Source organism: Tenrec ecaudatus, chromosome 14, assembly GCF_050624435.1.
Source record: "Tenrec ecaudatus isolate mTenEca1 chromosome 14, mTenEca1.hap1, whole genome shotgun sequence".
In the NCBI taxonomy this organism is placed as follows: domain Eukaryota; kingdom Metazoa; phylum Chordata; class Mammalia; order Afrosoricida; family Tenrecidae; genus Tenrec; species Tenrec ecaudatus.
The window spans coordinates 29,829,556-29,847,023 of NC_134543.1; the positions used below are offsets into that span (position 1 = coordinate 29,829,556).

A 17,468-nucleotide genomic window follows, 5' to 3' on the forward strand; every position below is an offset into this window, starting at 1 on the left:
CATTTCCCTGCTACCTCAGCCTGCATGGACTTGCCGTTTGCTAACAGCAATCAGGAGGTAACAATTGGAGGATGAGGGTAACATCATTAACTTGTAGTGTTTCTAGAGTACCAAGCATAGTGACTGAAGGTTGAGCCTGCCCCCTTGGTTGTGGCTAATGTTTGGTCCGGACTGGACTAAGTTCAGTCTTCTCGGCAGTCTGTGTGAGCACCGGAGCCATTGTGCCCTTTGCTTCTGGGAAGACTTTTCAAGGCAGATGCTTTTACCCATTCAGAAATTCCTCAGGGTCAGGGTCACTGTGGGCCCCTTGTACGGCACTGCAACAATCAGCCCTTTCTTCCAGTCGCTTAGCCCGGGCCATGAAAGGATGGCACGTTCAGGCCAGAGGGCCGGAAGAGAGGGATTCTGGCAGAGACAGGAAGGTGAACTTCCCAAGCCCTGAGCTAAGAGGCACTTTGTGTTAGGGATGATCTTTTTAATATTTTTATTTGGCGTATTCATCCAACCCTCATAAAAATGAGACTGTTCTAAACATCCCAGTGCATGACTTTAATCATGTAACCAAAATTAAGTTCTTATTCTCTCCAGTTCAGAACATTTTGCTACATACCAGTCATCATTTTCAAATCTGGGCTTAATTTGCAGGGGAGGGGCATGGTGATGGCGAGGGGGTATAGATGAAGTAAGATTGACCATGGATTGATGATAATTGTTGAAGCTGGTGATGAGTCCATTATTCTCTTTTCTTTAATAAGTGTTTGAATTTTTCTTTAATGAAAAATTAATTTTTTAAAAAGAGAAACAGTGGATGTAAATTCTTCAGAAAAGAATTATGTTGATCACACTTTTAATGATATTTTTATCTTCCAGCACATTGGCATTGTTCCAACTTTATTTTCCTGTTTAATTTTTTAAAAACATTTCATTAGGGGCTCATACAACTCTTATCACAATCCATACATATACATACATCAATTGTATAAAGCACATCTGTACATTCTTTGTCCTAATCATGTTCAAAGCATTTGCTTTCCACTTAAGCCCTTTGCATCAGGTCCTCTTTTTTTATTCTCCTCCCTCCCCGCTCCCCCCTCTCTCATGAGCCCTTGATAATTTATAGATTATTATTTTGTCATATCTTGCCCTATCCGGTGTCTCCCTTCACCCCCTTCTCTGTTGTCCGTCCCCCAGGGAGGAGGTCACATGTAGATCCTTGTAGTCGGTTCCCCCTTTCCAACCCACTCACCCTCTACTCTCCCAATATCGCCCTTCACACCCTTGTCCTGAAGGTATCATCCACCATGGATTCCCTGTGCCTCCAGCTCCTATCTGCACCAGTGTACAACCTCTGCTCTATCCAGACTTGCAAGGTAGAATTTGGATCATGGTAGTTGGGGGAGGAAGCATCCAGAGTCTAGGGGAAAGCTGTATTCTTCATCGGTGCTACATCACTCCCTGACTGACTCATCTCCTCCCCTAGACCCTTTTGTGAGGGGATCTCCAGTGGCTGACAAATGGTCTTTGGGTCTCCACTCTGCACTTCCTCCTTCATTCACTATGGTATTTTTTGTGTGTGTGTGGGGGGGATGATGCCTTATACCTGATGCCTTTGGCACCTCATGATCGCACAGGCTGGTGTGCTTCTTCCATGTGGGCTTTGTTGCTTCTGAGCTAGATGGCCGCTTGTTCACCTTCAAGCCTTTAAGACCCCAGACACTATCTCTTTTGATAGCTGGGCACCATCAGCTTTCTTCACCACATTTATTTGTTCACCCGCTTTGGCTTCAGCAGTTGTGTTGGGAGGGTGAGCATCATATAGTGCCAATTTAATAGAAGAAAGTATTCATGCATTGAGGGAGTGCTTGAGTAGAAGCCCAAGGTCCTTCTGCCACCTTAATACTAAACCTATAAATATAGACACATAAATCTATTTCCCCATCCTCATATATATATTTGCATGTACATATATACATATACGTATATATATAGATATATAGAGATCTATTTCTATGTATAGATATATATAGGTCTATATATCTATATATGTATATATCTATTTCCCCATCCTCATATATATTTGCGTGTCCTATTTAATTTTTTTAGTTAAGATTTGTTTGCCTCAATTAATCTGTTTTTTAATGTCTGTAAATATGTTCTACATGCAAACAAACAAATGACCTCATGCATATACGGGTCTTTTCTTTCAAGATTAAAAAATAATAATGCATTGCAATCCCTTCTGTAAATGTCATAGAGAGATCTCTCTCTATTGTTGCATAAGGGAGTTTTTCGTGGGGAATGAATATCCCCAGCACCGCCACAGGCAAACCCTTGGTAGCATTCAGAGAGGGGTAAAGCACTGCGCATGCCGGGCCGCTGATAGTTCCTGCCTGCTGACTCAGAGGAAGGCTCTCTCGAAACAGCCAGCAGTTTTGAGTGTTTGGAAATTGTTATAAGACTTGAGTGTAAGATTTATGAAAAGTCTCTGAAATCATATTGTTATATTATTTTCAATATGCTCATTTTAAGATAAGAGTTGATGAGTTTATTTGGATTTATACAGATTAAATTATCCTCTTGTCCATCAGGAAAATTAATGGGTGAACATGAGACTGTAAATAAGAATGCTGATATTTGAGTTTAAAAACGCAAATAGATAAAAACCTTTTTATCTTCTGTGTTGGCCTTCCAGCAATTCTCAGTGAAGGAGTTCTACCTGAAAATCATTCCCTGGCGTCTATACACCTTCCGAGTCTGTCCAGGAACAAAAGTAAGTTGGACTTTCCATCTGGTTCACTGAACAGGTATGGAACTTCTTAGCCTTTGCTTCCTTCATAGAGCTTCTGTGAGTCCTCCGTCTGCACACACCACTTACTGCCAAACACAGAGGGTCCCCATCTCTAAACGGCATGAAGGATATCTCTGTTTTAGAAAGATGCAGAACCAGGAATTAGTCGCAACTCGGCATATGTCAACCCTTACCTGTGGACGTCAAGATTGTTGTTGGTGCTGACTTGCCACAGTACTCTGTACAACAGAATGAAATCCTGTGCCATCATTGCTGTTTACGTCCATTGTTGAAGCCACTGTGTCCATCAGTCCCATTGAGGGGCTTCCTCTTTTTTTGCTGACCCTCACTGGGTCATCAAGGATGATGTCCTTCTCCAGAAACGGGGCCCTGCTCAGCACATGAGCAGAGGATGGTGGGACAAAGTCTCACCATCCTTGCTTCCAAGAAACAGTCCGACTATACTTCTACCAAGACAGATTCGTTCATCCTTTTACCAGTCCACCATCTATTTAATATTCATGGCATTTTGTTGACTCCAGCTTGTTTGCCCACCATAATTCAAAAGCATCAATGATTCTGCTGTCTCGCCCAGCTTTCACCTGCATTTGGCGTGAAAGAAGAGCCCATGGGGTGGGGGCAGGCACCTCTGAGTCCTCAGTGACATCTTGGTTTGTGGACCCTGTAAAGAAGTCTTTCCCAACAGATCTGCCCAGTGCAGGAGAGTCTAGTTTCCTGACTCCTGCTTCCATGGGCATTGATTGTGGATCCAAGTAAAATGAAATCTTGAACAGCTGCAATCTTTTCTCCTCTTTCATGATGTTGCTTACTGATCCAGTTGTGAGGATTTCTGTATATTGAGGTAGAATCTGAATTGATGGCCATAGTTCTTGAGCTCATCTGCAAGTTCTTCAAGTCTTCTTATCATTTGTGAATCACGGGCTGCTTTTGGAGTTTTCCTCCGGTCCGGAGTCTGCATTCTTCTGCATGTAGGTTTAATACGAGTGGGGAAAGGATACAACCCTGACCATATATACAAGGAGGCCTCAAAGAGTTCATAGGGAAAAATGCCATGATCTTTTTAATTCTATTTTTCCACAAGATTTTTGAAGCCCCCTGAATATAAATTATTGGCGAGGATAACACTGTGTTCATTCTTGGTTTCCTAGTGTACTGAAGCTAACTAACCCTTACAGAGTCAACAGTCTTCTATACTTACCAAAAACATCTAAGGAAACTCTTGCCCAAGGGTTGATTATGTTTGTTAAAGACAAAATTTCCACGATATTACGTTTGTAGGTGAAAACAAATGATTTGTAAATATATTTATAGATGATGACGAGGAAATAGATCTATGTGCATGTATGCATAGGTTTAGTATTAAGGTTTGGGCCTCTACTCAAGCACTCCCTCAATGCAAGAACACTTTGTTTTATTAAACTGGCATTCCATGATGCTCACCTTCCCGACACTGAAGACAAGGCGGGGTGCATATGCAAATGTGGTGAAGAAAGCTGATGGTGCCTGGCTTTCAAAAGATAAAGCATCTAGGGTCTTAAAGGTTTGAAGATAAACAAGTGGCCATCTAGCTGAGAAGCAACAAAGCTCACATGGAAGAAACACACCAGCCTGTGTGACTGCGAGGTGTCGATGGGACCAGGTATCAGATATCAAAGAAAAAAAATCATATCATTGTGAATGAGGGGGAGTGTGGAGTGGGGGCTCAAAGCCCATCTGTAGGCAACTGGACATCCCCTTACAGAAGGGTCTCAGGGAGGAGGCGAGCCAGTCAGGGTGCGATGTAGCAACAATGAAACATACAACTTGCCTCTAGTTCCTAAATGCTTCCTCCCCACAATTATCGTGATCCCAATTCTACCTTCCAAGTCCGGCCAGACCAGAGCATGTACACTGGTACAGGTAGGGAACCCTGGGAATCCAGGACAATATGACTCCTTTAGGACCAGTGGTGAGAGTGGAGATACCAGGAGGTTGGAGGGGATGTGGGGTAGAAAGGAGAAACTGATTACAAGGATCTACAAATAGCCCCTTTCCTGGGAGACGGACAATAGAAAAGTAGGTGAAGGGAGATGTCGGACAGTATAAGACATGACAAAATAATAATAATTTATAAATTATCAAGGGTTCATGAGGGTCGGGGTGGGGAGGGAGGGGAAAAATGAGGCGCGAGCGGAGTCTGATGGCAGGTAGAAGCAGGAAACGTGTGTAATGGCTCATGGTCGTGATTGGCTAGCTTAGGTTTCCTTCTCCAGAGTCAGTCTATTGACTTGGGTTTCCGCTCCTGGGAAAGCTAGGCATGGACAGCACACGGAGACGTAGCTTCCCTTTGCCGCGGTGGGGCTTGGCATAATCAACTCCTTTTTGGACTAGCTGAGCCAGGTTACTAATCGCGGTTTTACAAAAACCCGCTTTCCTCCTGTCTGTCTGCCCAACGTTATCAGCTTGTGATGTTTTGCCATTTCTTATCCCCTTTAACACTTTGATTCTTTATGTAGTTTATGCTGGAAGGCCCGCAGTGTTGCTCTCTGCCGCCCCCGTGATTTAAAATCACATTGCATTGTAGTGCACTGAGGGGAAGGACAAGGGCGTGGACACAGCGGCTGAGGTTGTTCTTGTTGGTTGGTACAGAAGGAGGGGTTGCGGGGGATTTTGCTCATTTTGAGGATTTCATAGAATTCACTTTTTTCCCGCCTTCCTTTGCTAGTTTTCATACCTTGGCCCTGACCCTGTTCATAAACTCCTTACACTGGTGGTCGATGATGGCATCCAGCCCCCTGTGGAGCTCAGCTGTAAGGAGAGGAACATTCTGGCAGCCACTTTCATCCGCTCCCTCCACAAGAACATAGGTAAGGTAGAGCAGGGATTGTGATGGGTGGGACCCACCGGTATCCTGTAATAAGACTGTCACCGTCTGCTCCTCAGGAGGCTCGGAGACCTTTCAGGACAAGGTGAACTTTTTCCAAAGAGAGCTTCGGCAGGCCCATATGAAGAGGCCGCATTCCAAAGTCACCCTGAAGGTCAGCAGACACACCTTGTTGGAATCGGTGAGTAAGGTGCATCTCTGTCAGCAATTCCCAAAGTGTGCCGGCGAAGAGCCTTTTCAGCATTTCAGTGTAGTCTCTGTTTGCACCACTTGCATTCCTCTCTAAGCGCGTCTGGGAAAGACTGTTCCCCGGTTTGATGGGTGATATTCTTTGGCAGCGCCCTACTGAGGGGAAAGGCCAGTTGGCATGGGGGCTTTCAAAATGCGCATCAAGCTTAGTTCCTGAGAGCACTCATGGAAAGGTGCTATAAGCTGGTGTGAGCAGCTGTTACTGAAGAAAGGAGGGATAGAGGAGCTTTGTCTAGTGCAGAGGAAGTGATTCTTGTTGTCACTCTGGTCTGATGGCAGAGGAACGCCTGGCGTGTGTCTGTCTGTGCTGCAGACCCTGCCACAGGCCATGCATTCCCTGGGAATGAGCAGGCTCAGGGTTCTGGTCCCTGTCCTGGAAGGGTCTGTGGTGTTTGGCTCTGGGAGGCGCACCTGGAAACCCCTTTGCTCGTGGGCCCTGTGTGGACCTCGCCATGAGGAGGAAGAAGCCTCCTAGCAGCCTGCGCTTTGCTGAGACTATCCGTCGGGAAGCCCCCTGCTTTATGCGCGAGCTTTCTCCTTACTAAAGCGGGGGTTGTTAAAAAAGTAAACAAACCAAAAGCAGCTTCAGTTTTCCAAAAACCAACTCCCAACTTAAAAGCATAAATGGCATAAAGACAAATTATTTTTCTCAAGCCTTCTGTTTCTGCTGGCGACAAGAGTACTGTGAGTCTAAACTGGGGCCCCTGTTCCTCAGTCTTGTTTCTGGCTAGCACATCGCCACGCATCAGTGGCTAGTTAACCGGCAGCAGCGGCAGCACTCTTGTGTCTTTGCCACCCAGATGCCAGCCAGTGTTCTGACTGTTTCCTTCCTCTCACTGCTTTCCAGTCCTTGAAAGCCACTCGGAATTTCTCCATATCCGATTGGAGCAAGAACTTTGAAGTGGTTTTCCAAGATGAAGAAGGTTAGTTTTGAAATTTCAGGTTCATCTGCATTTCTCTCTCCGCTCCCCTTGGCTGTTGCTCTTATCCACGCTCCCTTAAAGAAGAAAAAACAACAAAACCCTCTTATTCCGCGGGAAAAAGAAGCCACGCGTCAAGACAGACAGGGTGGTGATTACAGCCAGATGGCTTGGTGGTGCTGGTAGTGCAGAGCCATGCAGGGATGTGTAGGTGAGCTCAGAGTTCAAGCCACCTGTGTGCAGCTGCCAAGTGGCCATTTCCTGACTCTCCGGGTCTCCCATGTGCCCACTTTGGGAAGGAGGGCAGGGGAGCCCAGCTTAGTGATCAGAATACCATTAATCCCACAGAGAAGGGGCTGGGGAGACTTCAGGAAAGTTCACATTTCATCCCCTAATTGCATTGCCTTGTCAAGGTTTTGAGCCTGGAACCCCAGCTCTTCCCTGATGTTACCTTCAAACTAAACAGCAGTTGAGCTGGATTCACGCAGAATGCCTGCCGTGAGCATTGTGCTTTTTAAAAGTGCACGACATAACGCCAAAACACAGATGAGCAGCCCAGGGGGAAGTGAGTCTACGTCAGAAAGCTGAGCAGTGTAGGGGGGAGAGGTAGTGAGAATGGTGAGACCACCGGCAGAATGTAACCAGTGTTGTATGTTTAGAAATGTTTAATTGTGTAGGTGATCTAGGTATATTTTCATCCCAAATGAAATAAAAATGGGGTGGGGGAGGTCCACGTTTTGCTTGCTTTGAGATGGTGAAACCATGAGGTGGTAGGGGTGATGGGACTGTGGAGAATGTAAAATGAGCAATAAAAGGATAAAAAGTGGTCAGAGGAGGTAGGCCAGAATCCGTTTCTATCTTTACGATACTTCTCAGCTCTGGACTGGGGCGGACCTCGCCGGGAATGGTTCGAGCTCATCTGCAAGGCTCTGTTTGATACCACCAATCAGCTTTTTACACGCTTCAGCGATAACAACCAAGCATTGGTAAGTCTTAAGACGTGCCCACCTTTGGGTATTATTCTAATGGATAGAATAACAGGAGTTTGACATTAGATACTGTTCTGAGAGTCTAACCAACTTGTTTCCTGTTCGTAATTTTCATACATTGACTGCAACTCCCTCGTTACCTTTATTATTCCACCTATAAAGGCAGAGAGAACAGAGACAGAGGGATGTTATTTGACTGAGAAACATGACGATGCAACGAATAGCCTACTCCTTACAGTAATAGTTATGCCACTTTCTCAAAACGTCAATGAAACAATTGCTTTCTGTTCTAGAACTTGGACTGGGCAGAGGTGCCGGGAGTGGAGCGGGGCATTTTGGCTGAGAAGGTCTGGTTTAGAGCAAAGGCATTGAGCACCCTCTGAGCAGCACCCACATCCTTCTAGGGCCCACGGAGAAGTTTGGGCTGTGAAACTTAGTACTAAGGGCACCTTTGCTCGCCATCCTCCGATCCCTTTGCGTTCCTCCAGAGTGGCTACCAAAAGACGAATGACACTTGGATGGGCTCAAAGCCCTTTAGCACAGGACCAGGGAAGAAGCGTCTTCCAGGATAGACCGGAAGAAAAATGGCCCAGGGCCTTGCAGCCTCTTTCTTTGGCAGGTACATCCCAACCCCAGTCGCCCTGCTCATCTGCGCCTGAAGATGTATGAGTTTGCAGGGCGGCTGGTGGGCAAGTGCCTCTATGAGTCTTCTTTGGGAGGAGCCTACAAACAGTTGGTCCGAGCTCGCTTCACCCGGTCTTTCCTGGCTCAAATCATAGGACTGCGCATGCATTACAAGGTAATGTCACGGGGGGCTGTGTTCTCCTAAGACCTCTGGTCACTTTCGCCACAAACGCTCCACTTTGAGCTTATTGTTCTTAATGTTGACAAGGGAGCGGTGCCAAGCAATCACAGATGTCACTTCTGGGTAAGGATAATAATATTCTGTCCTGTATCTTTTTATCTCCTCAGTACTTTGAAACAGATGACCCAGAATTTTACAAATCTAAAGTTTGTTTCATCCTTAACAATGACATGAGTGAGATGGAGCTGGTCTTTGCAGAGGAGAAATATAACAGAGCAGGTCAACTGGATAAGGTGAGGAAGAGGACCAATGTGTATGAGTCCCATGTTCTTGGTGACTTCAGGGGCTGGGCTTTTAGTAGAACTTTGTGCAGTTGTGGCATTGTCTACCAAACACCTGAAATGTGGCTAGTAAGACCAAACAACTGAAAATATGCATCTTATTTAATTTTAAAAATTTAAATAACCATATGTGTCTCTGAAAAACTCACTGCCATGGAGTTGATTCTATCTCCTAGCAACCGTATAGGACAGAGTAGAACTGCCCCTATGGGTTTCTGAGACTAACTCTTTTTACCGAAGTAGGAAGCCTCATCTTTCTCTCTCACAGCTGCTTCTAGTTTCAAACTGCTGACCTTGTGGTTCCCACAGCCCATTGCATAACTACTGTGCCTCCAGGCCTCCCACATAAATGACTAGTGGGAGTACAACTCTAGATAGAGTTACAATGCATACTTAATGATCTTGCCTCATTTGAATGGAGCAAATGACACAGGTCATATCTACACCACCCACTCCTACCTTCCGGGAAGAAAGCACCTTAGTGCGACCATTGAATTACACAAGCAGATTTAGAAGGAGCATGTACATTGTGTTAGCCATATGGATGTTGAACTCAGTGCCTATCCACCTTAAAACCTGTTATTAGAAAATCATTAGCCTTTTGAGAATGATGATGGCAACAAATGTACAAATGTGCTTGACAGGATGGATGGATGGATGGATGGATTGTGATAAGAGTTGTATGAGCCCCCAATAAAATGATTTTAAAAAAAGAAAATTGACCAAAAGTATTGCTGATGCAAATGTGATTCGGTTTACATTTTGAGGTTCAACAATATCGAATGATAATGATGTTGATGTAATAGATAACTAAAAGCCAAATTAGCCACTGGTGGAAAATATTGACCAACTCAAGAATACCACTCGTACCACTGATAATCAGATCTCTTTCCTTGTGATGGTGGAAATCCAGCCTTTGCACACACGTGGTTAGATTCGGTCTTTCTGAACCTGGCAAGGCAGCTAAGTCAGTAGAGATCTGAACTAGGGCCCCAAGACCAAGAGAATGAGGATTCTAATTTGTGTTTATCAAATCTTAGTAATTTACTACTTAGGCTACTAGGTAGAAATGCAAACTTAGATATATTGAATGTCCAGAATTGTACATAATAAACAAAAGCAGTTGTGCAAAAAAAAAAAATCTCTAGGAGTAGAAAGCCTCATCTTTCTCCCACAGAGTAGCTGGTGATTTCAAACAGCTGACCTTGTGCTGAGCAGCCCAGTGCATAACCCACTACGCCACCAGAGCTCCAGCTCTGTTGTCTCAAGGAACTGCATGTCAAAGCTTGTAGTTGAGTAGACATCTTCATTCATCCCTGGAAGCAGCCTTGAGCATTGTTTGCAGATTGTCTGTACCTGGTGGTTTTAAGCTGTGCTTTTGGGCTCCTTATAGTAATTTAGGAGTTGTTTAATAGGGGCTGCCAATTAATTTCTAATTGAGAATCATACAGTATAGCCCTTTCTTTACCTAAAGGAAAAACAGGAGTCTAAACGGTTTGAACCTCCAACCTTATGGCTATTAGCCCAGTTCTTGACCAACAGCACCACGAAGGCTCCCTAATGAGATCAGTGGTGGTTTAATTTTGAATCACAGAGATATTAAATGGCTTCTTGTTGTATCACTGCCAGCTACTCACTTGAGAAATTGTAGCCAGTAGGATGCACCAAGAGTGATAGGAACTAGAAGCTTAGTAACTAAATAAAACCAAGTACATTGAGAAGCTGGGTGAACAGAAATTTATGGTTGATAATGTGATAAAAGTTTATTAATGCTCTCTGCCGTTGAGTCAGTGACTCATGTGACCCTGTAGGTCTAGGTAGAATTGTGTCTGTGGGTTTCAGAGATCGTAATTCTTTACAGGAGCAAGCTGGTGGTTTCAAACGGCTGACCTTGAGGTTAGCAGCCCAATGTGTAGCCATTATGCCACCATGACTTCCTCGTGAATGCTATGCTTGGAATATACAGAACAATTATCATCTTGAAAACTCCTACCCATAGCCAACCCCTCTTGGCCTTTTGTCTCCTACTTCAGGTTGTAGAACTCATGACAGGAGGAGCTCAAATTCCGGTCACCAATGGAAATAAAATATTCTATTTAAATCTACTGGCCCAATATCGGTTGGCTAGTCAAGTAAAAGAGGAGGTGGAACATTTTCTGAAAGGTGGGACCTTGTCTGCTCTCATCTTTCATATTAAAGTACCCGTCTCTGTGGTGTGGTTAGGCTTTAACTTGGCCTTTTTTTTTTTAGGCCTGAATGAATTGGTCCCTGAAAACCTTTTGGCTATTTTTGATGAGAATGAGCTTGAGGTGAGTTCTTACAATTGCAAACTCCTATTCTTGACTCTGTGTTTTCATGTGCCCACGAGGAACCTTCTTGTACCTTCTGAGGTGTGGGGAAGCTCTTTATGTAATAGTTGGTTTTACTTTTGTCCTTCCATTCACTAATTCTTTCTTCAGCTCTTTAAAAATGAGAATGAAAATCTAAAACCAGCACCTATTCATGAGTAGCTACTTATTCATAATAAGAATTCATATCGAGTGAATGATATAATACTAATAACTCTTTGTAAAAACTAACAATACTCATTTGTTCATCAAATATTATGCATATTGGTGGAATAGTATAGAATTTGGATATCTTATATAGTCTTCATAAAATCCTGAAGGCATTCAAGGTTGACTTTAGGGAATGATAGAGTTGTTTGCTTGGGAAATACTTACTGTGTGCCTCCTGTAGGTGGTGTGTTTTGAGGCACTGGGTTACAAAGCAGAGTGACCAAGACAGAGCTCTGCCCGCAGGAACCTTCATTGTGGGGCAGGAGAGAACCAGAAGGCGAGATCACTTCGGAGAGTTTTGGATCGTGACATTATGTAGTTAATTATGTAGTTAATCATTCTACGTCAGAGTCTGTAAGGAGTAAAGAATGGCTGTGTCATGGCAATGCCACAGTGAAAACCAGGGTCTCGCAGCTTGCTGCTCAGGGTTGATACAGTACAAGGGATTCATTTTCACGCCCCACAGCTTTTACACGGAGTGGGTTTCTGCAAATCGTTCCCTGTGGGGAGAGAGTTCTTCTCCAAAACAAACACCAAAGCCTCCTGTTGTTCTCACACACCTTTTACCCTTCTGCTCAGAAACAACTTAGAGATAAGAATCAAAGCTTATGCAATTTTCATCACATGTTGGATCTTTTTACATGGAATCCAAATTCTCCAGACCTCGGCCTTTATAAAGTTTCTGACGTGTGGCCCTGTCCTGTTACTTTGGGGACTACTAGTGGACATTGTGCAGAATATCACTCGTACAGTTCTTGATACTGGGAGAGAGAGAGAGAGAGACTCGCTGTCTTACAGTTGTTCCACGTCCTGCCCTTAGTTAGTTACTCCTGAGCCTTAGTGCGTTCTTTTTGAAGGAGCTGAGCTCATCAGGCTCCCTTTGGGCCTCGTTCTTTGCAGCTACGGGGAAAGTCCTCATGACCTTTAAGAAGCATGTTCAGTCCGAAACCAAATTAGGACAGCCAGCAGATGCTTAGGACTCCCATGCCATGAGGGTTCTCTGTTTGGGGACCCAGCAGAGGCCAGGCTGAAGGAAAAAGAGGAATTGTTCAGTCCAAAAAAGAAGGGGGACCCAGGGGAAAAGGAAAGGCTATTTGGTAAATTCATCAGTGGAGTCTGGGGTCTTCCTCAGTGAGAAGGGCCTGCCTTTTCCCCCTGGTGTTCTCAGGCTTACCCCAGAGCAGACACTTGGATCCTTGTTTTTTGCTCTTTGTTTCAATGGGAAATAACCCATGGTGGCGATTCTTAATCGAGGGTGTCATCAGAAGCCCCTGGGAAACTTTCCTCAAACATAGCTGTTCATTCCCCCTCTAGAGCATCTGATTCTGTAGGGTAGGGCAGGGGTCGACAAACTGTGGCCTGAAAGTGGCTCTGAAGTAAAATTGAAAAATTCTAAAGGATATTCTTCAAATCATGGTGGTTTTTTGTACAGATTATTTTTATGGCTCAAATAAATTGTTGTGCGGGACAGGATTGGCCCTTGCCACCCATTGGGCTAGGGCACTGTATAGCTTTCCAGAGGTATGTGGCGCCCGACATGGGGTAGGATCCATTGATTTTCCCAGAGCTTTATGCTGGCTTGATGACTTTGCCTTTTCTCTTCTTCCTGGCGTTTTCCTTTGTTCCAGTCTGCATGTCAGCATTTTGACCTCAGGTTGGGTGTGTGCCCTCTGATTGTCCTAATAACCCCTGGCCACCTTTCCTCCAGCTGCTGATGTGTGGAACGGGAGACATCAGCGTGTCTGACTTCAAAGCCCATGCAGTGGTGGTTGGTGGCTCCTGGCATTTCAGAGAGAAGGTGAGCCAGCCAGACTTCTTTCCCTTGGCTGTGTCCCATGTCCCCAAAACAAAAGTTAGAGGAAAATCTCAGCGGCATCTGCGAGGTGGCCCTGGTGATGGGCTGGTAAAGGAGAGCAAGGCAGGTGGCTGTGCGGGTGGGATGGGGCCGGCCCTGTGACTGCGGCAGGGACAGGAAGAAGGGCAGGCAAAAAGTAGAGCCAAGCAGTCAACAACAACTACCTTTGTGACCAGCTGGGAAGTGCGCTCAGGGCCTGAAGTGGTCTGCCCTGCCTGCGCCTCCCTGCGTCCTCGTTGTGGCCCTGGGACACACCCGCCTCAGGAGACAGCGTGTGTCTGACTGCAGCCACGTGCTCCCCTGGCAGGTCATGAGGTGGTTTTGGACCGTGGTTTCCAGTTTAACCCAGGAAGAGTTGGCTCGGCTGCTTCAGTTCACTACAGGCTCCTCTCAGCTGCCACCTGGAGGTTTTGCTGCCCTGTGCCCCTCGTTCCAGATCATCGCCGCGCCAACCCATAGCACGTTACCTACTGCACACACTTGGTAAGTCGCCGGCCCCTCCGCGCCTGCTCCTGGGCTCCCCTGGGCAGCCTTCGCGGGTGTGCTGGTGGGCTGAGCTCATCACTTCCCTCCTTGCCTCCAGTTTTAACCAGCTGTGCCTCCCAACATATGAGTCATATGAAGAGGTGCACAGGATGCTGCAGCTGGCCATCAGCGAGGGCTGCGAGGGCTTTGGCATGCTCTGACTCCGTGCCTGCCAGCCACTCAGTTCCTGACTCGCTGCCCATGATAGACACCGTGACTTCTCACCCCAGCACTGACAGAGCCATCAGCCAGAAGAGGCCGCATGTTCCGTGTCCGGAGTATTTGTCATCACAAGCTTCGTCTTTTTCTCACTCACTCCCCCTCCATAGCCACTACAAGCCATGTTGGCGTGGTACATCATCTGAGCTCTCTGCTAAGAGAGCCAAGCTGCTGTCGTTGTGGTGGGTTCTCTGATGAGCTCAGCCGCTGGGGCTGCCTCCGTCTCCAAGGGGGTTACGAAAGAGCCCAGCTCTGCTGGGACTTGGGTGTGCGGAAAGCCTTGCTTATCTCAGCTCCCTCTGCCCGTGTGCCTTGTCGGCACCCTGATCGGTATGTGCGCCCCTCTCTGTGGGACAGGTTTCACCTCTTCTCATCAGGAGCCAGAGACGCACAAAGAGGAAGGGGCTCTCACGAGCCACCTTTAGTGTTGTCCCTTTACACAGTGGCAGGCCCAGGCCGTGGCACTGGATGGCCTCTAAGTGATGGTCCCCATTGAAGCTCCACAAAAGGTTCTTTTTTTTTTTAAGTTGTGGTTTCAGAACCGGAAAGGGAGCCTTTCCTGCAGGTGTCCCTAGAATCAATCAGTGATCCGTCAAGAACTCTGTTTTTTCCTTGAATTTGAGCCAGGTGAGAGAAGCAGATGGAAGCCCTAAGAATGTGAATGATGGCTGGGCTGGAGCCCCACTCCTGATCATGCGCCTCCTCTCGGGTTTGGGGCACACCTGGGCTGGCAGCACAGCTGGCTTGAAGACTACTGATGCTCTGCTCCCAGTTTGCCTCTCACACCGAGGGCCGGCTGGGCCTGGTTATTGACCTCTAAGTGTGCAGCCTGCCAAGAGCTGGGGATTCTTCTCGCACCTGACTCCAGAGGGGCCCACTCAGTCTCTCCTGGACTTCTGCTGCGGAAAGTGGATAGCAAGGGCTTGAGACGATAGGAGTGGGCGTGCCTGTGCTCCCACGTCGCTCCTCGTACGTGTCCCTGAGGCAGAGCGAAAGGTGCCAGGAGTTAAGTGCTTGTGCCCATCTCCATACCTTGGCATCAGCTCCCTGGGAACTGTGTCACAGGAAATGCCCAGCTCTCGCCCTGATGTCACCCTCCCAGGCACCTGGAAGGGGAACTTAAGGAAGGAGGAAGCTTGATGTGGTTCACGGTCAGTTGGTAATTGGAGAGGCCTGCGGCCTGTCCCTGGAAAGATGACAGCATGCGCTCTCATTATAATTCGGATGGAAATAATTTCAAGCCTCAAAATCTCATTGCCTCCTCAATTCTCTGTTTTGTATAGATGGCTTTGCTGCACGTTTCCATTCCTGATGGAGCACTTAACTCTGAGAATATTACAAGCCATCTTTGTTGCCCAAACCAGCAAGTGTACAGAGTCCTGAGAGAGGTGGGACTCAAGACAATGCCTTGGCCTCCTGGAAATATGTCTGAGCCCTCCTCCCCTCGCTCCCCGCCCTCGGAGCTAGCCCTCTGGAGCGCTTACGGCTCCTGCCTGACCTCATGCTGTGGGCAGCTGTCTGTCCCTTCCTGGCGTGGGTGCTGACTTCCCTCATCACTGGGGTCCAGGATCCAGCACCAGAGCCTCCTCACTCCAGGATCCTCCATGCCACACGGTCACTGCTCCTCTCAGGGACCAGGACAAGGTGCTGCTGCTTGCCCAGTTTTTCCCCATGGTGTATGGACAGGCCAGTTTAGTCATCATTCACACCCGATGCCCCACACTGGGGTTTCTGGCTAGGGGCACCTGGGTCAGCTCTGCCATCTTTGGCAGTTGCCCCACTTCCAGATTCTGCATTCACCATGCTGACAGCCTTCTCGAGATTGAAGCCGGAGATCAAATTGACTTTCTTAGCCTGAGCTGTCATTTTTGGCTCGAGCCCAAGCTCTTTTTCAGAGCACCCTGGTCACTGTTAAATCCCGGCCGGGGCAGCAGAATCCCTGGGCAGGCCCTTAAATCCCAGAGGCTTTGTTTAGCAAAACCCTTTGATAGGTTGTGATTTTCTATTTGTCCACTTTACTCTCTCTCTCCCACCCAACTCTGCTGAGAAGGCTCTTGGCTCTTTTTGGCTTCTCCTTTGATCTTTTTTCCTATCTTCTTTTGGTACTAGCCAGACTGAGCGGGTGGGAGGTCGGGGGAGTGGGGCGTTGTGCCATGGAGGAGGGAGCGTGGCTTATTTCTTGAGCAGTTTCTAGTCACATTTCTTATTTTGGTCAGTTGTCTTATTTATTCCCTTGGGGCCCAGAAACTTAGGGGCCAGCTAACCTCCTGGCCTTTTAGCTGCTCCTGAGACCAGGCTCCCCGCGGACTTCAAGGAGGATACCCACACACTCCAGACTTCAGCAGAGAGCAACCCTGACTGTAAACTTGCCAGGCCAGACAGTTGCAGCTGGTGATGTAAATATTTTGTATAGTAAATGAAATAAACCAATGTTTAAAAAATAGACTAAAGTGCAAGTGACTGCTTTCAGTGGAGACCGGGCTTTGGGAAGTGGGGGAAGGAAAAGGTGTAGAAATCTTTTTGTCTTTCTCCCGGAATCCCTTAGGCAGCACTTAGCTGGGGACGGCCCGTCCCAGGCTTCCTTGTCTTTCCCGCCTCCCTGCTTGCTGTCCGTGGTGCCAGCAGGCCCCGTGGTGTTCCCTCCCGCAGACGGCCATGAGAGTGGGGCAAGTGCTGTGCTGGGGCCCTGGTGAGATGACCCCAGGTGACAGACAAGCGCCGAGGACCTTGTCAGTCTGTTAGACGCATTTAATTTTTGTTTGTTTGGTTTTACTGCATGCGAAATTGAGTACAGAAAACCTCGCGGGGAAGAAGTCATTTGCCACCAGGTAACCACTGCTAGATTTCGATGCATCTCCTTATGATTTTCATATGTTGCTGGTGCCGTTAGGTGCTATCAAGTTGGTCCTGCCTCCTAGAGACCCTGTCTGTGCACAACACAACGAAACCCTTCCCAGCCCTGGGCCATCCTCACAATTGTTCCCATGCTGGAGCCCATTTCAGCAGCCACGGTGTCCATCTGTTTCCTTCAGCACCTTCCTCTTCCTCGTCGCTTTACCTCTGCTTTACCCAACAGGATGGTTTCTCCAGGGACTGGTCTCTCCTGACAACGTGTCTAAAGTATGGAAGATGCAGTCTCGCCATCCTTGCCTCTGAGGAGCACTCTGGCCTTGCTCCTTCCAAGACAGATGGGTTTGTCCTTTGAGCAGTCGGGGTCCTTCTGTAGTCTCCAGCACCACGCTTCACATGCGCGGATTCTTCTCTTCTTCATTTAGTGTCCAGCTTCCACAGGCATCGGAAGCAGTTGAAAACACCATGGCTTGAGTCAGGAACGC

The 17,468-nt window shown here is 47.0% G+C and overlaps 1 protein-coding gene across 3 annotated transcripts in view; it reads left to right on the top strand.

The window, feature by feature from the left end:
- Window positions 1–16,583, top strand: part of AREL1 (apoptosis resistant E3 ubiquitin protein ligase 1) — a 57,233-nt gene extending 40,650 nt beyond the window's left edge. For all 3 annotated transcript variants that reach the window (XM_075531347.1, XM_075531346.1, XM_075531345.1), the window contains exons 9-20: window positions 2,693–2,770; window positions 5,514–5,655; window positions 5,732–5,853; window positions 6,769–6,844; window positions 7,718–7,827; window positions 8,450–8,629; window positions 8,803–8,928; window positions 11,010–11,139; window positions 11,227–11,285; window positions 13,243–13,332; window positions 13,697–13,872; window positions 13,973–16,583. In XM_075531347.1, coding sequence (XP_075387462.1) covers window positions 2,693–2,770; window positions 5,514–5,655; window positions 5,732–5,853; window positions 6,769–6,844; window positions 7,718–7,827; window positions 8,450–8,629; window positions 8,803–8,928; window positions 11,010–11,139; window positions 11,227–11,285; window positions 13,243–13,332; window positions 13,697–13,872; window positions 13,973–14,075 — 1,392 coding nt within the window. In that variant the 3' untranslated portion in view covers window positions 14,076–16,583. The remainder of the gene's footprint in view (window positions 1–2,692; window positions 2,771–5,513; window positions 5,656–5,731; window positions 5,854–6,768; window positions 6,845–7,717; window positions 7,828–8,449; window positions 8,630–8,802; window positions 8,929–11,009; window positions 11,140–11,226; window positions 11,286–13,242; window positions 13,333–13,696; window positions 13,873–13,972) is intronic.
- Window positions 16,584–17,468: the final 885 nt, after the last annotated feature.